Raw genomic sequence first — 20,082 nt, 5'->3', positions numbered from 1 at the left:
TTAGCCACAGTAAAATAAAGCTCCAAGCAGAGTCCTGAAGCCCCCATTCCAGGCCATAGTTTGTGGATGACATTTCTAGACCCACCCTGGGCCAGAAGGTAACCCATTGCCCTGAAGGCAAGGACCCAGTTTTGGCAGAATTCACCACCTGCTGACCAAAGAGCCCTTGGGTTTTGAATAAATATCAATAGTAGCCAGGCAGCACTCACCATGGGCCTTGGGCAAGACCCAGTACATGCTGGCTTCAGTGTGATCCACCACATTCATCGCTGTGGTGGCCACAAGGAGAGACTCTCTCTGCTTGAGGAAAGGAGAGGGATAGTAAAAACAACTTTATCTTGCAACTTGGATACCAGCTCAGTCACAGTATAATAAAGTGCAAAGCAAACTCCTAAAGTTCCTGTTTCTGGGCCTTAGCTCCTGAAGGGCATTTCTAGATCTGTCCTGGGCCAGTAAGAAATCCACTTCTCTGACAGGGGAGGCCCAGTCCTGGCAGGATCTATCACTTGCTGACTAAAGAGCCCTTGAGCCTTGAATAAACATCAGCAGTCGCCAGAAAATAGTTGCCACAGTACCGAAACCCAGTACTGTGCTGGCTTCAGGTGTGACCCAGCACAGCCCCAGTGGTGGTGTCTAAGGGGGTGCTTGCCTCACCTCTCCTCCCACTCCATTTGACACAACATGGAGAGAGAGATTTTGTTTGCTTGGGAGAAAGTAAGGGAGGAGAACAAGAGCCTCTGCCTAGTAATCCAGGGAATTCTCCCAATCTTACCCAAGACCACCAAGGCAGTACCTCTATGGGTCTGCAACAGTCATAGTGTTACTGGGCTTGGGGTGCCCCCTAATATACATATGGCTGCAATGACCAAAGACATAGATCACAACACTCAATTCCCTTTGAATACTTGGAAAGCCTTCTCAAGAAGGACAGGTACAAACAAGCCCAGATTGCTAAGATTAGAATAAATACCTAACTTGTCAATACCCAGACATTGACAAACATCCAGAAGCATCAAGACCATCCAGGAAAACGTGACCTCACCAAGCAAACTAAATAAGGCACCAGGGACCATTTCTGGAGTGACAGAGATATGTGGCCTTTCAGACAGAATTCAAAATAGCTGTTTTGAGGAAGCTCAGTGAAATCCAAGGTAATGCAGAGAAGGAATTGAGAATCCCATCAGATAAATTTAACAAAGAGATTGAAATAATTAAAAACAGGAAGTTCTGGATCTGAAAAATCTGACAAATCAAAGAATGTATCAAAGTCTCTCAATAAATACTTGACCAAGCAGAAGAAACAATTGGTGAGCTCGAAGACAGGCTATTTGAAAATACATAGTCAGAGGAGTCAAAAGAAGAAAGAATAAAAAATAATACAGCACATTTACAGGATCTAAAAAATAGCCTCAAAAGGACAAATCTAAGAGTTATTGACCATGAGGAGGTAGAGAAGAGATAGGGGTAGAAAGTTTATTCAAAGAGATATTAACAAATAATTTCCCAAACATAGAGAAAAATATCAAAATTCAAGTATAAGAAGGTTATAAAATGCCAAGCAGATTTAACCCAAATACTACCTCAAGAAATTTAATAATCAAACTCCTAAAGGTCAGGGATAAAGGATCCTAAAAAGAGCAAGAGAAAAGAAAGAAATAACATATACAGGAGCTCCAATACATCTGGCAGCAGATTTCTCTGTGGAAACTTTACAGGCCAGGAGAGAATGGCATGACATACTTAAAGTGCTGAAGGAAAAAAACAAAACAAAACAAAACAAAACAACTTTTATCCTAGAATAGTATATATCTGGTGAAAATATCCTTCAAACATGAAAGAGAAAGACTTTCCCAGACAAATAAAAGCTGAGGGATTTCATCACCACCAGACCTGTTCTACAAGAAAAGTTAAAGGGAGTTCTTCAATCTGAAAGAAAAGGATGTTAACAAGCAATAACAAATCATCTGAAGGCATAAAACTCATTAATAGTAAGTACACAGACAAATACAAAATGTTATAACACTGTCATTGTGGGGTGTAAACTATTTATATCTCGAGTAGGAAGACTAAAAGAATAACCTACCAAAAATAATAACTACAACAACTTTTAAAGACATAGATAGTATAATAAGATTTAAATAGAAACAACAAAAAGTTAAGTGGCGGTGGGGGTGGGGTGGGGTTTTTATCAGTTTTTTCTTTGCTTGTTTTTGCAATCAGAGTTAAGTTGTCATCAGTTTAAAATAATGGGTTTAAATAATGGGTTACTTGCAAGCCTCTTGGTAACTTTGAATTTTAAAACGTACAATAGATACGCAAAAATGTAAAGTAGGAAATTGAAACATACCACCAAAGAAACCCACTTTCACAAAACAGAAGACAGGAAGGAAGGAAGAAAGAGAAGGCCACAAAACAACCAGAAAACAAATCACAAAATGGCAATAATAAACCCTTATTTATCAATAATAACACTGAATTAAATAGACTAAACGACTCTCCAGTCAAAAGACAGAGTAGCTGAATGGATTTAAAAAAACAAAACCCAATGATCTGTTGCCTACAAGAAGCACACTTCACCTATAAAGACAAACATAGACTGAAAATAAAGGGATGAAAAAGTTATTCCATGCAAATGAAAACCAAAAAACAGCAGGAGTGGCCATACTTGTATCAGACAAAATAGATTTTAAGACAAAAACTATAAAAAGACACAGGGAAGGTCATTATATGATAAATGTATCAATTCAGCAAGAGGATGTAATAGTTATTAATATATATGCACCCAACACTGGAGTATCCAGACATATGAAACAAATATTAGAGCTAAAGAGAGAAATAGACGCCAATACAATAATAGCTGGAGACTTCAACATCCCACTTCAGCATTGGATATATCTTCCAGACAGAAAATCAGCAAAGAAACATAAGACTTAATCTGCACTGTAGACCAAATTGACCAAATACTTACAGAACATTTTGTCCAAAGGCGACAGAATACATATTCTTCTCCTTAGCACAAGGATCAGTCTCAAGGATAAGACAAAATACAAAATAATTTTTGTATTTTTGTAGAGACTGGGTTTTGCAATGTTGGCCAGGCTGGACTCGAACTCCTGACCTCAAGTCATCCACCCACTTCGGCCTCCCAAAGTGCTGGGATTACAGGTGTGAGCCATCACACCCAGACTGGAACTTTGGAAACCATATAAACACATAGAAATTAAGCAAGACACTCCTTAATGACCAATGGGTCAGTGAAGGAATTAAGGAAATTAAATTTCTTGAAACAATGAAAGTGGAAACACAAAAGCAGTACTAAGAGAGAAGCTTATAGCAATAACCATCTACATGAAAACAGTAGAAAGATATCAAATAAAAAACCCAAGCATGCATCTTAAAAAACTGGAAAAGCAAGAGCAAACCACACCCAAAATTAGTAGATGAAAAGAAATAATAAAGATCAGAGCAGAAATAAATGAAATTGAAATGAAAAAAATATAAAAGATCAACAAAATGAAAAGGTACTTTTTAAAAAAAGATAAAATAGACAAATTGTTAGCCAATAGTTACACTTTAGCCAGGCTAGGAAAACATGAGAGAAGACCCAAAGAAAATCAAAGATAAAAAAGGAGACATTACAACTGATATCACAAAAATTCAAAGGACCATTAGAGGCTACTATGAGCAACTACATGCCAATAAATTGGAAAACTCAGAAGAAATAAATTCATAGACACATCAAACCTACCAAGATTGAACCATGAAGAAATACAAAACCTGAATAGATGAATAACAAGTAAGGAGATGAAACCCTTAATAAAAGGTCTCCCAGCAAAGAGAAGCCAGGGACCCAGTGGCTTCACTGCTGAATTCTACGAAACATTTAAAGAAGAATGAATATCAGTCCTTCTCAAACTCTTTCAAAAGGTAGAGGAAGAGGGAATACTTCCAAACTCATTCTACAAGGCAAGTATTATGCTGATACCAAAACCAGGCAAAGACACATCAAAAAAAGAAAACTGCAGGTCAGTATTGCTGATGAACATTGATGTGAAATCCTTAACAAAATACTAACAAACTGAATTCAACAACACATTAAAAAGATCTTTCATTATGACCAAGTGGGATTCATCCCATAGATTCAAGGATAGTTCAACATATGCAAATCAATGTGATACATCATGTCAGCAGAATGAAGACAAAAACCATATGACCATTTTAATTGATGCTGAAAAAGCATTTGATAAAATTCAACATCATTCTATGATTTAAAAACCTCAAAAAAAACTGGGCATAGAAGGAATATACCTCAACACAATAAAAGCCATATATAGCAGACCCACAGGTAGTATACTGAACGGGGAAAAATGAAAGCCTTTCCTCTGAGATCTGGAACAAGACAAATATGTCCACTTTAAACACTGTTATTCAACATAGTACTAGAATTCCTAGCTAGAGCAATCAGACAATGGAAAGAAATGAAGACATCCACCTTGGAAAGGAAGAAGTCAAATTATGCTTGTTTGCAGATGATATGATCTTACATTTGGAAAATCCTTAAGACTCCACCAAAAAACTAATACAACTGATAAACAAATACAGTAAAGTTGCAGAATACAAAATCAACATACAAAAATCAGTAGCATCTCTGTATGCCAACAGCAAAGAATCTGAAAAAAGTCAAGAAAGTAATCCCATTTTCAATAGCCATAAATTAAATTAAATACCTAGGAATAAACTTAACCAAAGAAGTGAAAGATCTCTATGAAGATAACTATGAAACATTGAAGAAAGAAACTGAAGTTGGCTGAACGCGGTGGCTCATGCTTGTAATCCCAGCACTTTGGGAGGCTGAGATGGGTAGATCATGAGGTCAGGGGATCGAAACCATCCTGGTTAACACAGTGAAATCCCATTTCTACTAAAAATACAAAAAAATTAGCCAGGCATGGTGGCGGGCACCTGTAGTCCCAGCTACTCGGGAGGCTGAGGCAGAAGAATGGTGTGAACCTGGGAGGCGGGGCTTGCAGTGAGCCCAGATGGCGCCACTGCACTCCAGCTTGGGCGACAGAGTGAGACTCCATCTCAGAAACAAACAAACAAACAAACAAAAAACAGAAAAGAAAGAAAAAAGAAATTGAAGAGGACACAAAGCAACATATTAATGGATTGGACAAATTAATATTGTTAAAATGTTCATATTACTCAAGCATCTACAGATTCAATGCAATCCCTATCAAAATACCAATGACATAAATAGAAAAAATAACCTTACAACTTATATGGAATCACAAAAGACCCAACTTATATGGAACCACAAAAGACCCTGAATAGCCAAGCCATCCTAAGTAAAAAGAACAAAACTGGAGAAATCACATTACCTAATCTCAAATTATACTACAGAGCTATAGTAAGCAAAATAGCATGGTACTGGCATAAAAACAAGACACAGACCAATGGAACAGAATAGATAACCTAGAAATAAATCCATACATGTACTGTGAACTCATTTTAAATAAAGGTGCCAAGAATATACATTAGAGAAAGGACAGTCTCTTCAACAAATGTTGCTGGGAAAACTGGATATCCATGTGCAGAAGAATGAAACTAGACCCTGTCTCTTGCCATATACAAGAATCAAATCAAAGTGGATTAAAGACTTAAATCTGAGACTTCAAACTATGAGACTATTAATACTACAAGAAAACATTGGGGAAACTCTCCAGGACATTGGACTGGGCAAAGATTTTTTGGGTAATTCCCCACCAGCACAGACAACCAAAGCAAAAATGGACAAATGTGATCACATCAAGTTAAAAAACTTCTGCACAGCGAAGGAAACAACAAAGTGAAGAGACAACTCACAGAATGGGAGAAAATATTTGCAAACTATCCATCTGATAAGGGACTAATAACCAGAATATATAAGGAGCTCAAACAACTCAATTAGGAAAGAATCTAGTAATCCAACTGAAAAATAGGCAAAAGATCTGGATAGACATTTCTCAAAAGAAGATATACAAATGGCAAATAGATATATGAAAAGGTGCTCAACATCACTGATCATCAGGGAAATGCAAATCAAAACCATAATGAGATACCATCCCATCCCAGTTAAAATGGCTTATATCAAAAAGACAGGCAATAACGAATGCTGGTGAGGATATGGAGAAAGGGAACCCTAGTACACTGTTGGTGGGAATGTAAATTAGTAAGCCACCATGGAGAACAGTATAGAAGTTCCTAAAAAAACCTAAATATAGAAATACCATATGATCCTGCAGTCCCACTGCTAGATGTATATCCAAAAGAAAGGAAATCAGTATATCAAAGAGGTATCTGCACTCCCATATTTATTACAGCACTATCCACAGTAGCCAAGATTTGGAAGCAACCCATGTATCCATCAAAGACAACTGGATAAAGAAAATGTGGTACATATACATAACAGACTACTATTCAGCTATAAAAAAGAAGGAGATCTGTCATTTGCAAAAACATGGATGGAACTGGAGAACATTATTTTCAGTGAAATAAGCCAGGCACAGAAAGACAAACTTCATATGTTCTCACTCCTTTGTGGGAGCTAAAAACTAAACTGAAATGGAGATAGCAGAATGATGATTACCAGAAGGCTGGGAAAGGTAGTTGTGGGGAGTGAGAAATGGGGATGGTTAATGGGTACAAAAATATAGTTAAATAAATGGATTAAGATATAGTATTTGATAGCACAACATGGTGAGTATAGTCAACAGTAATTTGTTGTACATTTCAGAATAACTGAAAGAGTACAACTGGAATATTCATAACATGAAGACATGATGACTGTTTGAGGTGATGGACACCCCATTTACCTGATGTGATTATTACACATTGTGTGCCTGTATCAAAATATCTCATGTACCTGATAATTACGTACACCTACTATATACCCATAAAAATTAAAAAATACCACCAAATTAAGTTTGCCAAGTCAGTAGTTCTCAAATTTGTTCAAATTGTAGAGTTCCTGGAGCTGGTAATTCATTTTGATGAGTATTATAAATGTTGCTATCTTAAGTTTAACACATGTAATTTTTTGCTTAATTAGATGTTATACAAAATTCTAAATTAGAACAAATGATTGCAGGAGCCAACTACTTTGAAAAATTATGAGGGGAAAATTTACAATAGAAAATTTTAATAATTTTTCTGCAAATTAGAAAATGCCTTTCATTTTACTCTGAATTCAAAATTCTTCTGTTTTTTGTCTGTAAGATGAAATCCAAATTTGGGGGACTGGTGTTTGGGGCATACATGTCTTTTTATCCTTCTATTTCTACTAATTCCCTCCATGACCTCTCTGTCAGAAAAACTGTGAGATACATACTGGTCTTAAACTTGTTCTATATGGCCTAGTCTTCTATTTGTTAAAAGATAGTTTTCAAAAATGGGTAAAATTGTTGTCATGCAGATATGCAGATATGAAACTGAACATGTGTTAAGAGTAATCTATTCATTAATCAATGAGGGGACCAGGTAGATGTTATAATAACCAGCTCAAAAGAGAACCCTAAGAACAGACACATTTATAGATCAGGAATATTCAAATGAATGTGTAAATGGAGGCAGCACTGATTTTTCCACGTGGGGAAAGGGAGTCAGCTGAACTTCTACAGACAGGATAGACTGCATGTCTACAGAAATTATTTAGTCTTGCTATCACTCATTTATAACTTACAGAGTTGTAAGATAGCCCAAGGACAGTGAAAGCGTAGAATCAGATGACTGAAAAGGTATGTTGTATGTGGATAATGCATAGTTTTCCACTAAAGCATAATTTTTTCCTATACACTTGGTCTTGTTTTTTCCTGTCTTTCTGGATATTTAATTCCCAGCTGACCTTTAATATCTGCAGAAATGAGTTTTCTCCCTGTCTTTTTCATGTAGTCCTTACTGTCTAATTATTTACTTGCCATTTACTTGTATGGTACAGTATTGTTAACTATCTTTTTAGCATTTTTAAAATCTACTTAACTATATCATAAGATAATTTTATAGTCAGAAATTATATCAAATGTTAGACACTCAGTGATTATCTGTTGTTTGGAAAGAATATCTTCTCCCTCCTTTTTACTGTGACCTAAGTTCCTTAAACCTCTACCACTCCCTCCAACAACGTCAACAATGTCATGTTCAGCACTAATATATCTTGTGTAGCCTGGAATTAGTGAATTCTTAATATTGGATTCCCCAGAAGAAAATCAGTATATTCAACTAAAAACAAAGCAAAAACCTTGGTTGACAACCTGCTATGTAGGCATAGCTTGAGTTCAACATATGTCTTAAAGAGGTTTCGATAGTTTAAATAGGTGTGATTTTTACCTAATGTTTAATAGCTATTTTCCATTTCTATCCATTTTCAACAGGTATTTACTTATGTTATCAGTTGTGCAAAGTGGGGAGGGATATTTGACTTGGGAATGAGGGATGTTTTCTGCTTCCAAAATACACGTCCTACAGAAAACCAAACACTGCATGTTCTCATTTATAAGTGGGAGCTAAAAATTGGGTATGCATGGACATAAAGGTGGGACCAGTAGACACTGGAGACTGCAACAGTAGAAAAAGTGGGAGGGGGGCATAGGCTGAAAAATGAACTATTGGGTACTGAGCTCACTGCCTGGGTGATGGGTTCAATCCTACCACAAATCTCAGCATCGTGTGATATACCGTTGTAACAAACCTGCACATGTGCCCCCCGAATCTAAAATGAAAGTCAAAAATAAATACCCCCTACATAAACAAAATCATGAAGCCGTAATTCCCAGAAAAACAATTATATTCAGCTCATTAATTATGTGCTTATTTTCTTTATTGGTATTTACAAGTATATTCCATGTCCAAAAATTCTTGTTTTTTAAGTGTTTTGTCAGTTTTAGCTAAATATTTTAGTTATCAGTAAATAATGTTTATTTTTTCCAAGCACTAATTACACAACTCCACTTCTTTAGATGAGAGATGCTGACAAACATTATATAAAACCAATTACAAAATGTGAAAGTAGCACACAGACGGATACACACATACTGCCACCAACAATTGTGAGATCATATGAGTGGAATGAATGGGAATTAAGAAGAAAAGCTATAAAATTGGTTTGTAACAATATTTTCTAAAATTATATGTTGGGGAATTTTAATCTGTTGTTAAAGAGTTGGTAAATTATTTATATAAAATAACGAGTTTTATACAGTGTTCTTTGCTAACAAAAATATAATTTATAATTTGCTAGGTTTACATTATAAGATTGTCTTCTAATTTTAAGCATATGTAGAACAATGGTAATTATCTATCTATCTATCTATCTATCTATCTATCTATCTATCTATCTATCTATCTACCTATCTATCTATCTGTCATCAGTTTTAAAACTTGTTGCTCGTATTTAAAGCACTCCCAACTTCCTTTAATCACTTAAGGTATACCATTCTTTTTTTTTTTTGTTTTTTGGACCTTTTCTATTAAAGCATAGATATTTTCCTGTGAACAACGTATTATCTCCAGACCCTGAGCACTCTCATCCTTCTGATTCTCAGACACCTTAATTACAATATACCTACCCTTAAAGCCTGTCTTCGAAACTCTCATCCCTGTCCAATTCAGTGAAATTCCCCCCACCAACCCCTCTTTATAGTATCTTGTCATTTTAAACAACGAATATTTATAGTATGGAAAAAATAAAATCTTTTATGTCTGTAGCCCCTTTTTAGTATATTTTATCCATCTCTTTAACTGAAATCAGGTGTGGAAATAAAATGCCTACCCAAATGTGAACAAAGGGAGGCTATTTATTTAGAGCTTGCTATAGCAAGGGAGTCAGACACTGTCACTTGTTTGGTAGACTGAAAGCATGCAGAGGAGTAGGAAAGCTTTATAGTCAGAAAAGGGGGAAGCCTTTAGGTGTTCTCTGATTGTAGGTTGTTAACATGAGAAAACTGGAGGCAGGCTAACTAGAAGCAGGGCATTTTATGTGATTGGTTTGGTGAGCATATCTAGGTTTCTCTGGTTGGTCCTGAGTTGGGGGAGAAGGAGCCAAAACATGGAGAAGCTGGCTAAGTCCTCAACATTCTGGGTCAATTGCTACAGCTACAGAGGTTGAGACTGGCTTCCCTGACTGGTCGATACAGAGGCTGCAAGTTAAGGAGTTCTATTGTCACATATGGTCTAGCCTTTGTCCATTTGTATATTCAGTCTCTCACAGGCTTCCCACTGACCACATTATTTCCTTTGCTACTCACCCTGGTGGCAGCTTTTCAGTTCCCTGGCATGAGGAAGGATCAGTTTCCCTATATATCTTCCAGATCACTGTTCCATTAGTATTCCTTCCTATCAGTTACTCTTCTGTAGTTCAAGAAATGCCCAATCCCCATATTATTTTCTATTATCTACTAAACTCACTTGAGTTCATCAGACTTATTAGGTAACATATATATCCCACTACTTTGTTCTTCATGGGCTAATTGTCTAGCAAGTGATATTGTTACATTAAAAATATTTCAGTACCTCCTTGTAAGTGGTGTAACAGAAATGAAATGAAAATTCTACTAAATTAACATAGGTGATATTTTAGGTTGCTTTTGAGATACAAATAGGCAAAGAGGAGGAGGGAAATGATGGCTGGATAGGATACGAGAGATAGAGGTGGCAACATAGGTATGGACTGGAAATGTTAAGAGAATGGGGTATTCAGGGGTCTGAACTTCACACTGACTGAGCCCTCTCTTCCCATTCCTCAATCTCCACTTAATTCTGACTCTCACCTTGGGCCTTATTATTCCCTAGAACTGTATTATATTGAATGCCAGCTCCCCAAGTGTCACCTACCCAACCTGTGGATAAGACAAAGCTGAGTTTACTGCTTATAGCCATAAGGGAAAACACCACCTCAACAGTGCTTTGGCCGTGTCTCAGAAGAGGAACTGCAAAGTCAGAATTTATTGAAAATTTGAAGTTTGCTAAGGCAGGTCTTCCAATGACTGAGATGGACTGGGGGTAGGATGGAGGTCTGAATCGGATTGGGTAAGGATCATGAAAAAGCAGTCCAGCATTGGTGGGAATAGCAAGAAGATTTTTTGAGGCAAGGGATGCAGACTCTTAGGACTGAAACTGTGTGCTGATGCTTACTACTGAAGAGTTGACACATCTTTGAGGTAGTACTGAAATGAGCAATCAAGTTATTTGCTTAGGCAAGAGTCTCTTGGAATGGTAAAATTATGCTAATGAAGACAGTGGAATAGTAAAGTCTTATTAATGTGGACAATAACCTGGGTGTTGGGGATTAGTTTCGGTTCTCAGTCATCTACAGTATCTCAAACTCTGAAAATGTTTCCTCTAATTCCAGGTGTCTCCTTCTTCACTCACATGCTATAATGCCTTCTAAGGTTTTTCATGGCCTTTACTATAACCGCAGCAACCTTATTCTTCTTTTTATAAGCTCCTCCTTGCTTCCCAGCCTGAGTAATCTGTTTAACCTCACATTTACTAGTAATCTATAAAGGGAGTAAGCAAAATGTAGAATACTGTAAAATACAAATGGAAAGCATCAGACCCTTTTATGTTAAAAATCTAGGGTGAAGCCCATTTTTAAAAGATAATACTGTATATAAATCTTAAATTTTTGTCAAAAAAAATATAGTGGAAAAATCCAAGTTATAAGAATCTCAAAGTATAATAATGAAGGAATTAGATTATATTAACAAATAACTGGTTGAGTTCACTGTAATTTTGAATCTGTATGTTTTTTGAGGTCAATTTTCAACATTTTACATATTTTTCTACTTCTTGGTAAGGAATATTTAATTTTCTGTTATGTTCTAGATTTTCCAGTGTTTTATAGAAAAAATGCTATGTTATGGAATTAATTTCTTATGGATTGAAGACAAAAATAGGCAGATATTAACTGGTATCTGATAATATTTCAGGTTATTTGTTCTTTAGAGAAATGTTAATTCCTGTATTCTCTTTCTCTTTAGGCTAATTTGCACCAGAAAGTTACTCACTCAGTACAGACTGATCTCAGTCACTTGAGAAGAGAAAATTGTTCCCAGGTGTACCCTCCAAAGGACACTAGCACCCAGTCCATGAGGGAAGACAGCACTGGGGTGCCCAGGCCTCAGATTTACCTGGCTGGTCTTCGTGGAGGAAAGAGTGAAATCACCGATGAGGTCAAGGTGAATTTAACTAGAGCTGTGGATGAAACCTAATTAGAGACAACGTTTTAAAGTAGATGCTACTCAATTATGAACACTAGCAAGTACTTAAAGGTATATTAACATCTATAAAAATTAATTTTGTGGGGTGGCACATTCATTGGTTGTATGTTTATTGGGTTCCCACATTTTATCAAACTGTTTTCTGTAATACAGTTTTCATTCTGTTGAAAAATAAAACTGTCCATTTATCTTTTATTTGTTAGAAAAAGTTTGTCAGCATTAAGATTGAAATTATAACATTTAGATAGAAATATATTATAAGATTATTACTGGAATAGAAGTCTATTTCTAAACCATATTTAGTGTTAAACATTACAAACTTAAAACCTAATCAATATTTTCAGCTTTATTAGCTATTAAATGTTACCATAGATTAAACTGATACGTAACAAAACCTTACTAATTTGGAACAATTGGAGCAAAGGTCCACGTGATGTTTTTTTCTCTTTCTTTCTTTCTTTCTTTTTTTTTTTTTTTTTTTTTTTGAGACAGGACCTTGCTCTGTCACCTAGGCTGGAATGCAGTGATATAATCACAGCTCACCACAGCCTCAACTTCCTGGGCTAAAGCAGTCCTACCTCAGCCTCCTGAGTAGCTGGGACCACAGGCGTGTGTTACCACATCTGACTAATTTTTAGAACAATTTTCTGTTGAGACAGAGTTTCACCATATTGCCCTGGCGGGTCTCGAACTCCTGGGCTCAAGTGATCCTTTCACCTCGGCCTCCCAACGTGCTGGGATTATAGGCATGAGCCACCATGCCCACCTCACAGGATGTTTTTCAAAATCTAGAAATTTGACATAAAATCTGTATTTTTGACCCTTCAAAAAAAGAAGAAATCAGAATATCTGCTAATGCTTGGCCAGCATTCCTGCAAGTAGTAGCTTTGCCCATTCACAAGGCAGGTACTTTCAATCCTCCACTGTCTAATCTAGTTCCTGCTGCCTTATGGGCCTCCCACATCACTGCTTTGCCTTATTTGCCTAACTGCATAGGCAGTTGTGTTTAAAGCTCCCATGAATTACTGATAGCTGTATTTTAGAACTGTGGTTTTATTACTCTCTTACATACTTCTAATACCAATTCATGGATAATAAAGCTTCTAGGAGGGGCTGTTTGACTTGCTTTAGTAGCTAGGAGGTCATTTTTATTTGGCATATTTTTTCTGCTCAGGTGACTTTTTACTAAAGCATTTGTATAATTTGCTTTCTGTGTAGCTTAAATGTTTTTGTTTGTTTGTTTTTGAGACGGAGTCTTGCTCTGTTGCCCAGGCTGGAGTGCAGTGGTGTGATCTCAGCTCATGGCACTCTCTGCTTCCTGGGTTCAAGTGATTCTCCTGCCTCAGCCTCCCGAGTAGCTGGCATTACAGGTGTGCACCACCACGCCTGACCAATTTTTGTATTTTTAGTAGAGATGGGGTTTTGCCATGTTGGCCAGGCTTGTCTGGAACTCCTGACCTCAAGTGATCTGCCCACCTTGGCCTCTCAAAGTGCTGGGATGATGGGTGTGAGCCACCGCGCCTGGCTGTTTGAATGTGATTTATACTATGAATATGCTTTGAAATGCATTTTCTGCATGTAAACTTCAAACCAACCTACTTCTAAGTTTTTGTGATTTTCATACCTGTAGTTTACAAATGATGTTTAAGACAGACTGGCTGGCTGTTAAGGCAGGGCCTGGAGGAGTGGGGTGATACTAAAATTTACAAATTCAGGAATGTCATTTTATCTGTTCAATTAACCGTTATTTGATTCTGCAAGATTCCTAAACACAGAAAAGAATGGCTGTAACCCGCAATTTGGGCTTATCAAGTTAAGGCTTGGAAGTAGAATGGCCAAGTGAATAAAAATACCAAATCCAACTTGAAAAGCCGGTCTTAATATCAGAGTCACCTGGTAAGTACAACAGAATAAAGGGAGCTACATCCAATGGAAAACTCATCCTCTCCCTGGACCTCCACCATGTATTCAAGCCCCATCCTTCTGAAGATTTCCAACCATATGCTGAATTTAATGTCTGATGGTCACCCCCATTTCAGCAGGTCACAGATCAAAATAACTTTCTGTGCCAAACTTGTTTCTTTCTCTTTATTTTCTTCTATTTACAAAGGCACCACTGCCTTACTCAGTAGCATAAGTTAAAAACTTCCTGTTTTTACTAGCCTTCAAGCTCTGTTCATTTGACCCGAATTGTCACTAAGATTCATATCTTCCTATTCTCCCCTCCCCTGCAGGACTTTGTCTTATTGCCTGGGTCACTGCTGCCTCCATTTTTTATATGGTTCATCAGGATGTTTTCTCATGCATAAATCTGATCATGTCATCTGGCCTCCTCTTCCCCCCAACCTTTGCCTCAGTTGCTTAAAAGTTACCAAAACTCTTGTCCACTTCCTAGGGAATGAACTAAAACATCCTTCATGTATTATGTAAAACTTTCCAAAATATGATCTCCATTTATCCTCCAGTTTCCTCTCCTACCCCTCCCATACTCTCTCCACACACCACACACATTAGCCAGATTGAACCAAAACTCTTCAAATAGGTCATGGTCTTTTTTAAAAATTTAATTAATTTATCTTTTGAGATAGAGTCTTGCTCTGTTGCCCAGGCTGGAGTGCAGTGGCGTGATCTTGGTTCACTGCAACCTTTGCCTCCCAGGTTCAAGTGATTCTCATGCCCCAGCCTCCTGAGTAGCTGGGACTACAGGCATGTGCCACCACGCCCATCTTATTTTTGTATTTTTAGTAGAGATGGGGTTCTGCCATGTTGGCCAGGCTGGTCTCGAACTCCTGACCTCAAGTGATCAGCCCACCTTGGCCCAAAGTGTTGGGATTACAGGCATGAGCCCAGCCCAAATAGGTCATGGTCTTTTATACCCCCAACTCTTAACTTGTGCTTTTCACTCTCTGCCCTGGAATGCAGTCCACAGGTACAGTCCTCAAAGAGTGTGATCAGACTTTATCTTTTCCATGAAAGTTTTCCCCATTTCTTTTGAGCAAGTTAATTGCTTCCTTCTTTAAGTTTTCATTGGATTTTATTATTACTTTTATTATAGCACTTAAAATAAATTGATGTATAGATAGTAGTACATCTGTATTCTTCCTGTTAGATTTGAATTTCTTGAGATTTGAATTATGTGTTAGTCATCTTTATATCCCCTGGCATTTGTACCTTGTTGGATAAATGAATGCATTAAAAAAAGAAGGAATGAAAGGGCAAACTAGAAGCAGGGTATTGGTTGAGTGATTATTTGAATAGTCAAGGTGGGAGCTAATAGAGTTCAGCAGTAAAGTAGTTATTGCAAAAGAAGAGGGAGAAAAATGGTAAAGAGGGAAGGGGAGATTATTTTTGAGGAAGTGCTGGCAAATAAAGTTGACTAAACAGAGTTGGATGGTGTACTTTCTAGAGGACTTTGTAAGCCAAGCAGAGAAACATTTTGCCTTCCTGTGGTAGAACATTAGAAAATCATGGCAGATTCTTGAGTAGAATATCGATTGTGGGAGAGGGATACTTGCTTTGGAGAGACAGCTAGGAAGCTCCTGCAAGAATTGGGGCATGCATGATGGGGGAAGTGGAGGGGCAAATGCTAGATTAAATTAAGCAGACAGGATATAATATCTAAGGAAAAGGAAGAAAAATTCAAAGTATGACCTCAGGCTTTCTGCCCTAGGAGATAAAGGATAACTGAGAACGGGAGCTGGTTATCAAAAAAGATAACATGTTCAGCACTAGAAAATTTGAGTTTAAGGGATGACAAGGATAGTAAAGCAGAGGTAATAGGAATTTGGGCTACACAAAGATAGTTTGGGAGGTCATCCCCATGAGAATGGGGGTTAAATGAGGAGGAAGAGAAGACAAAATAAGACAGAGTAGCAGTCAGAAGAGTAGAAAAAAGATGTAAAGTAAGCTCTGTGATCATGGAAAACAAGTCTAGCTCTTCTACTTACTAGCTGTATCACTTAACACCTCTCTGCTGCAGTTTCTGTATCATAAAAATGAGATAATAATAGTTCCAAACTCATTGATTGGGTTGTCATAAGGATTAAAGAAGTTAACACATACAAAGCACTTACCTGGTAAGTGCCTTGTCAATATTAGCTAAGAGAATAGAGATTCTCCAATGTCTATTGTATCCCCTTGCCCATTTTTCTTTACTTTTTGTTTTCTAGCCCTTGGTTAATCTTAGAATAACATTTGACACATTATGACTTTCAGAAAATGGTGAATAACAAAAGAGGATGATGGATTAGAGTCATCAATGGAGTAGGCAATTGCCAAACTCTCTTTTCATAGAGTTGGCTTGAGTGGAAATACCACTGAAGCAAAGCAAGCATAAAATGGTAGAAATAGGTACAAACCATCAGTGACTGGCAGGAAAAGGAAAGAGAGATTACGGTAATGAAAAAAGAAGAGAGAGGCAAGGGAGAGTTAAGCTCAAATATGAAACGTCTGGATACAGATGATTATTACTCATGTTTAATTCCTAGTCCAGACATTGAATTTTACATTATCTCCCTGTATCCTTTTATCAATTATAAAATGTGACAATTATTGGCTTCTTTTTAGTCATATTATACCATAGGAAATAATTGCTTTAAAATAAACAATAACTTGGGAGGCCAAGGCAGCAGATCACGAGGTCAGGAGTTTGAGACCAGTCTGGCCAACATAGTGAAACCCCGTCCCTACTAAAAATACAAAAAATTAGCTGGGTGTGGTGGTGTGTGCCTGTAATCCCAGCTACTTGGGAAGCTGAGGCAGGAAAACCGTGTGAACCTTGGAGGCAGAGGTTGCAGGGAGCCAAGATTGTGCCATTGCACTCCAGCCCAGGCAACAGTGCAACACTCTGTCTCAAAAAATAAAAATAAATAAATAAAATAACAATAAGTTAGCAAATAGGTTTCGGATGCTTAATAGCACAATGAAAGTAATATGCTTAAATTGTCAGGGAAACAATTTTATTTTAGTATCTATATCTTGTCTATATGTTCTTTATGGTTAACTGTTTACTATTCTTTGAACATTACCACATTTAATAATCTATTATATAGCCACCATATTTGAATTCAATTATAACCTCCTTAAGCCTTTTGGTATTTGCTTCCTCACAGCCTTTTTGTTTAATTAAGTTCATACTTTTACTTTATTACCAATGGATACAGTACTGGGCTTCTTTTTATACACATCATTGAGACTAGGGTAGCTCTGATACATGAGCAGGAAATAGAAGAGAGCAGGGGATTGAGGCAAACACTGTAGTTTTCTAGTGACAATCAGAAATCATTAGGGACTCAAGTGGCAATAGCAATGGCTGCTTGAAGTACGTAAGGTTAGCTTCTCAGGCACAGGGCCTTGTATCTCACATGTTAAGGATTGCTGCTTTTTGCTATAACCAGAGTTGTAAGGAAAACTAGGCACAAGAAAGACATTAAATCAATATTTTTTTCCTCCAAGACTGAGGATAATTCAGAGTGAGAAAGTAAAAGTTAGCTCAGAGTAAGACTAAATAGCTGCTTGGTCATTAATTGAGCTGGGATAACAAACCCAGGTAAAACCAGCTGCAAAGTTAATGGGAAATAATATTTCTCCTAAGGATATGCTGACACTATAAAGTATAATAGCAAGGCCCTTCTTTGAGTGTTTGCTTTCTAATTCACTGAAAAACTTTGTTCTCTAAAATCGTATACTCTAGGAAAACGTGCTGCTTGAAATTACATCAGTAAGAATGTAACACAGTACTCTTGCTTGGGGGGATCTACATCATTTTGATACAAAGAAGCAGCCTCAATTAAGGGGCTCCTGAATACAACATTCCACATCTATGGTAACTTTGTAGTTTTCAAGAAACAGGATCCTGAGACTGTTCTACAGTCCCTATTGGATACATATAGTCCTGCTTTGAGTTTATCAAACACTGCTTCCTTTAAATTTCACCTAATCCCATCCTTCCCTAAAATTCTATAAATTTATCTTTTTCTTTGTTTCCTGAGATACCTGTGGTGTTCAGTTTCCTTCATTGGAATGTGTATTAGGTGGTTCTTGCAGTGCTATAGAGAAATACCTGAGCCTGAGTAATGTGTAAGAAAATAGGTTTAATTGGCTCATGATTCTGCAGGCTGTACGGGAAACAGTGCTGGCATATGCTTCTGGGCAGGACTCAGGTAGCTTTTACTCATGGCAGAAGGCGAAGTGGGAGCAGGCACATCACATGGCCGGAGCAGGAGACAGAGAAAGAAAGAGAGAGACTTTTAAAACACCAGATCTCCTGTGAACTCAGAGCGAGAGCTCATTTATCACCAAGGGGATGGCCAATGCCATTCATGAGGATCTGCCCCCATGATCAGAACTCCCACCAGGCCCCACCTCCAACATTGGGGATTACAATTCAACATAGATCTGGGCAGGGACAAATGTCCACATTATATCAGAAGGCATCAGTAAGCTCAACTTTGTTAGACTATAGTTTGACAGGTTTGTCCCTGTTGGTCTTGGGCTAACTGGGTTAGGACAAAGAGGCATCAAAATCTAGTTAAGGTTGATGCCAATGAAGTATAATAGTCTTTTGAGGCAATGAAAATGTATAAGAAAAGTAGGATTCAACAGCATGATGTTATGTGAACCAGAAATGCCACAAAAATGGCTCAGCAGCGTTTGATCCACCACCTTAATTGGGATCTCCCTCTCTCTCTCTGTGTGTGTGTGTCTGTCTGTAAAATGGTCTTCCTCACCAGAAGGAATGATAGTTCCTAGTTGATTCTACCACCTAGGACAGGAAACAACAAAACCTCTTCTTGTTGCCAGAAATTAAAACATGCTTCAAAAAGCTAGTGCAGGCCAGGTGTGGTGGTTCACACCTGTAATCCCAGAACTTTGGGGGGCTGAGGTGGGAGGGTTGTTTTAGGTGGGGAATTTGAGAACCAGCCTGGGCAACAAAGTGAGATGCCCCCACCCACAATCTCTATAAGAAGACAAAAAGAAAAAAAATAGTAAAAACAGTTGGTGCAGGCTTAAAAACAGAGGCAGGCTTACAAGGGCCTTTTGGAACAACTGAGCATTTAGAAATTACACTTAATTGAGGTAAGTTGACATTATAATGATGGTCCAAACTGGGAAGAGAGAAACCATACAAAGCAGTAGCTGTAAAACGAAGGACTGTATGATAGAATATTTTTAATTTTTAAAATTAATTTCGAGTACATATATGACTTTTCTGTTTAAATGTATGCATAAGTACATACACAGGAGAGAACTGAACAATTCTACAAGTGGAAACTATACCAATTACGGTAAGGGAAGATTAGTACCAGTGAGCGCACTCATTACCAGGTAGAGGAAGAGTCCAACACTATTCCAAAATGAGATTCATCAAATGTCTGCCTCTACAAAGTCAACTCTGGTCTCCTGGGAGCCCCTCCCAATATTAATATGATGCCAATAAGGCATGCAAAATGTTCCAAGAATGTTAACAGACCAGATATATCTATATGTATATTTAACAAGACAATGGTATATAACATTCACCACTCAACCCTCTAAAAGGACAATTTTGGAGAAAGAACATGCTGCAGAAGGTGTGGGCTGCTGGGCAGCTCAGAATCTTGCATCCCTATTCCTGTAAGTGCTGAGGTATTTTCATAGTATTTTAAACCAATACACATATCTTGAACATCATTTATTTCACCAATGAATTATTTCTAATATCAATTATGATAATTAACATCCTCTAGTGAAAGTGGAGATTATAGTGGTTAAAATGCCTGTTGATACATCTACTTTTTTTTTTTTTTTTGAGACGAAGTCTCGCTGTGTCGCCCAGGCTGGAGTGCAG

At 37.4% G+C, this 20,082-nt stretch overlaps 1 protein-coding gene and 1 pseudogene across 1 annotated transcript in view; one reads left to right on the top strand and one right to left on the bottom strand.

Annotated features, from left to right (window-relative positions):
• The window catches only part of LOC105542782, a 17,611-nt pseudogene extending 9,686 nt beyond the window's left edge, over window positions 1-7,925 (bottom strand).
• LOC105542779 (UPF0704 protein C6orf165 homolog) overlaps window positions 1-12,456 on the top strand; it is a 47,463-nt gene extending 35,007 nt beyond the window's left edge. The window contains exons 6-7 of the mRNA XM_011984456.1: window positions 8,994-9,137; window positions 12,015-12,456. Of these exons, the coding sequence (XP_011839846.1) occupies window positions 8,994-9,137; window positions 12,015-12,245 (375 nt within the window). The 3' untranslated portion in view covers window positions 12,246-12,456. The remainder of the gene's footprint in view (window positions 1-8,993; window positions 9,138-12,014) is intronic.
• The last annotated feature ends 7,626 nt before the right edge of the window (window positions 12,457-20,082 follow it).

Source organism: Mandrillus leucophaeus, unplaced genomic scaffold, assembly GCF_000951045.1.
Source record: "Mandrillus leucophaeus isolate KB7577 unplaced genomic scaffold, Mleu.le_1.0 Scaffold268, whole genome shotgun sequence".
In the NCBI taxonomy this organism is placed as follows: domain Eukaryota; kingdom Metazoa; phylum Chordata; class Mammalia; order Primates; family Cercopithecidae; genus Mandrillus; species Mandrillus leucophaeus.
The sequence above is the reverse complement of the archived record's forward strand: the minus strand, read 5'-3'. Positions and strand labels throughout refer to the sequence as shown.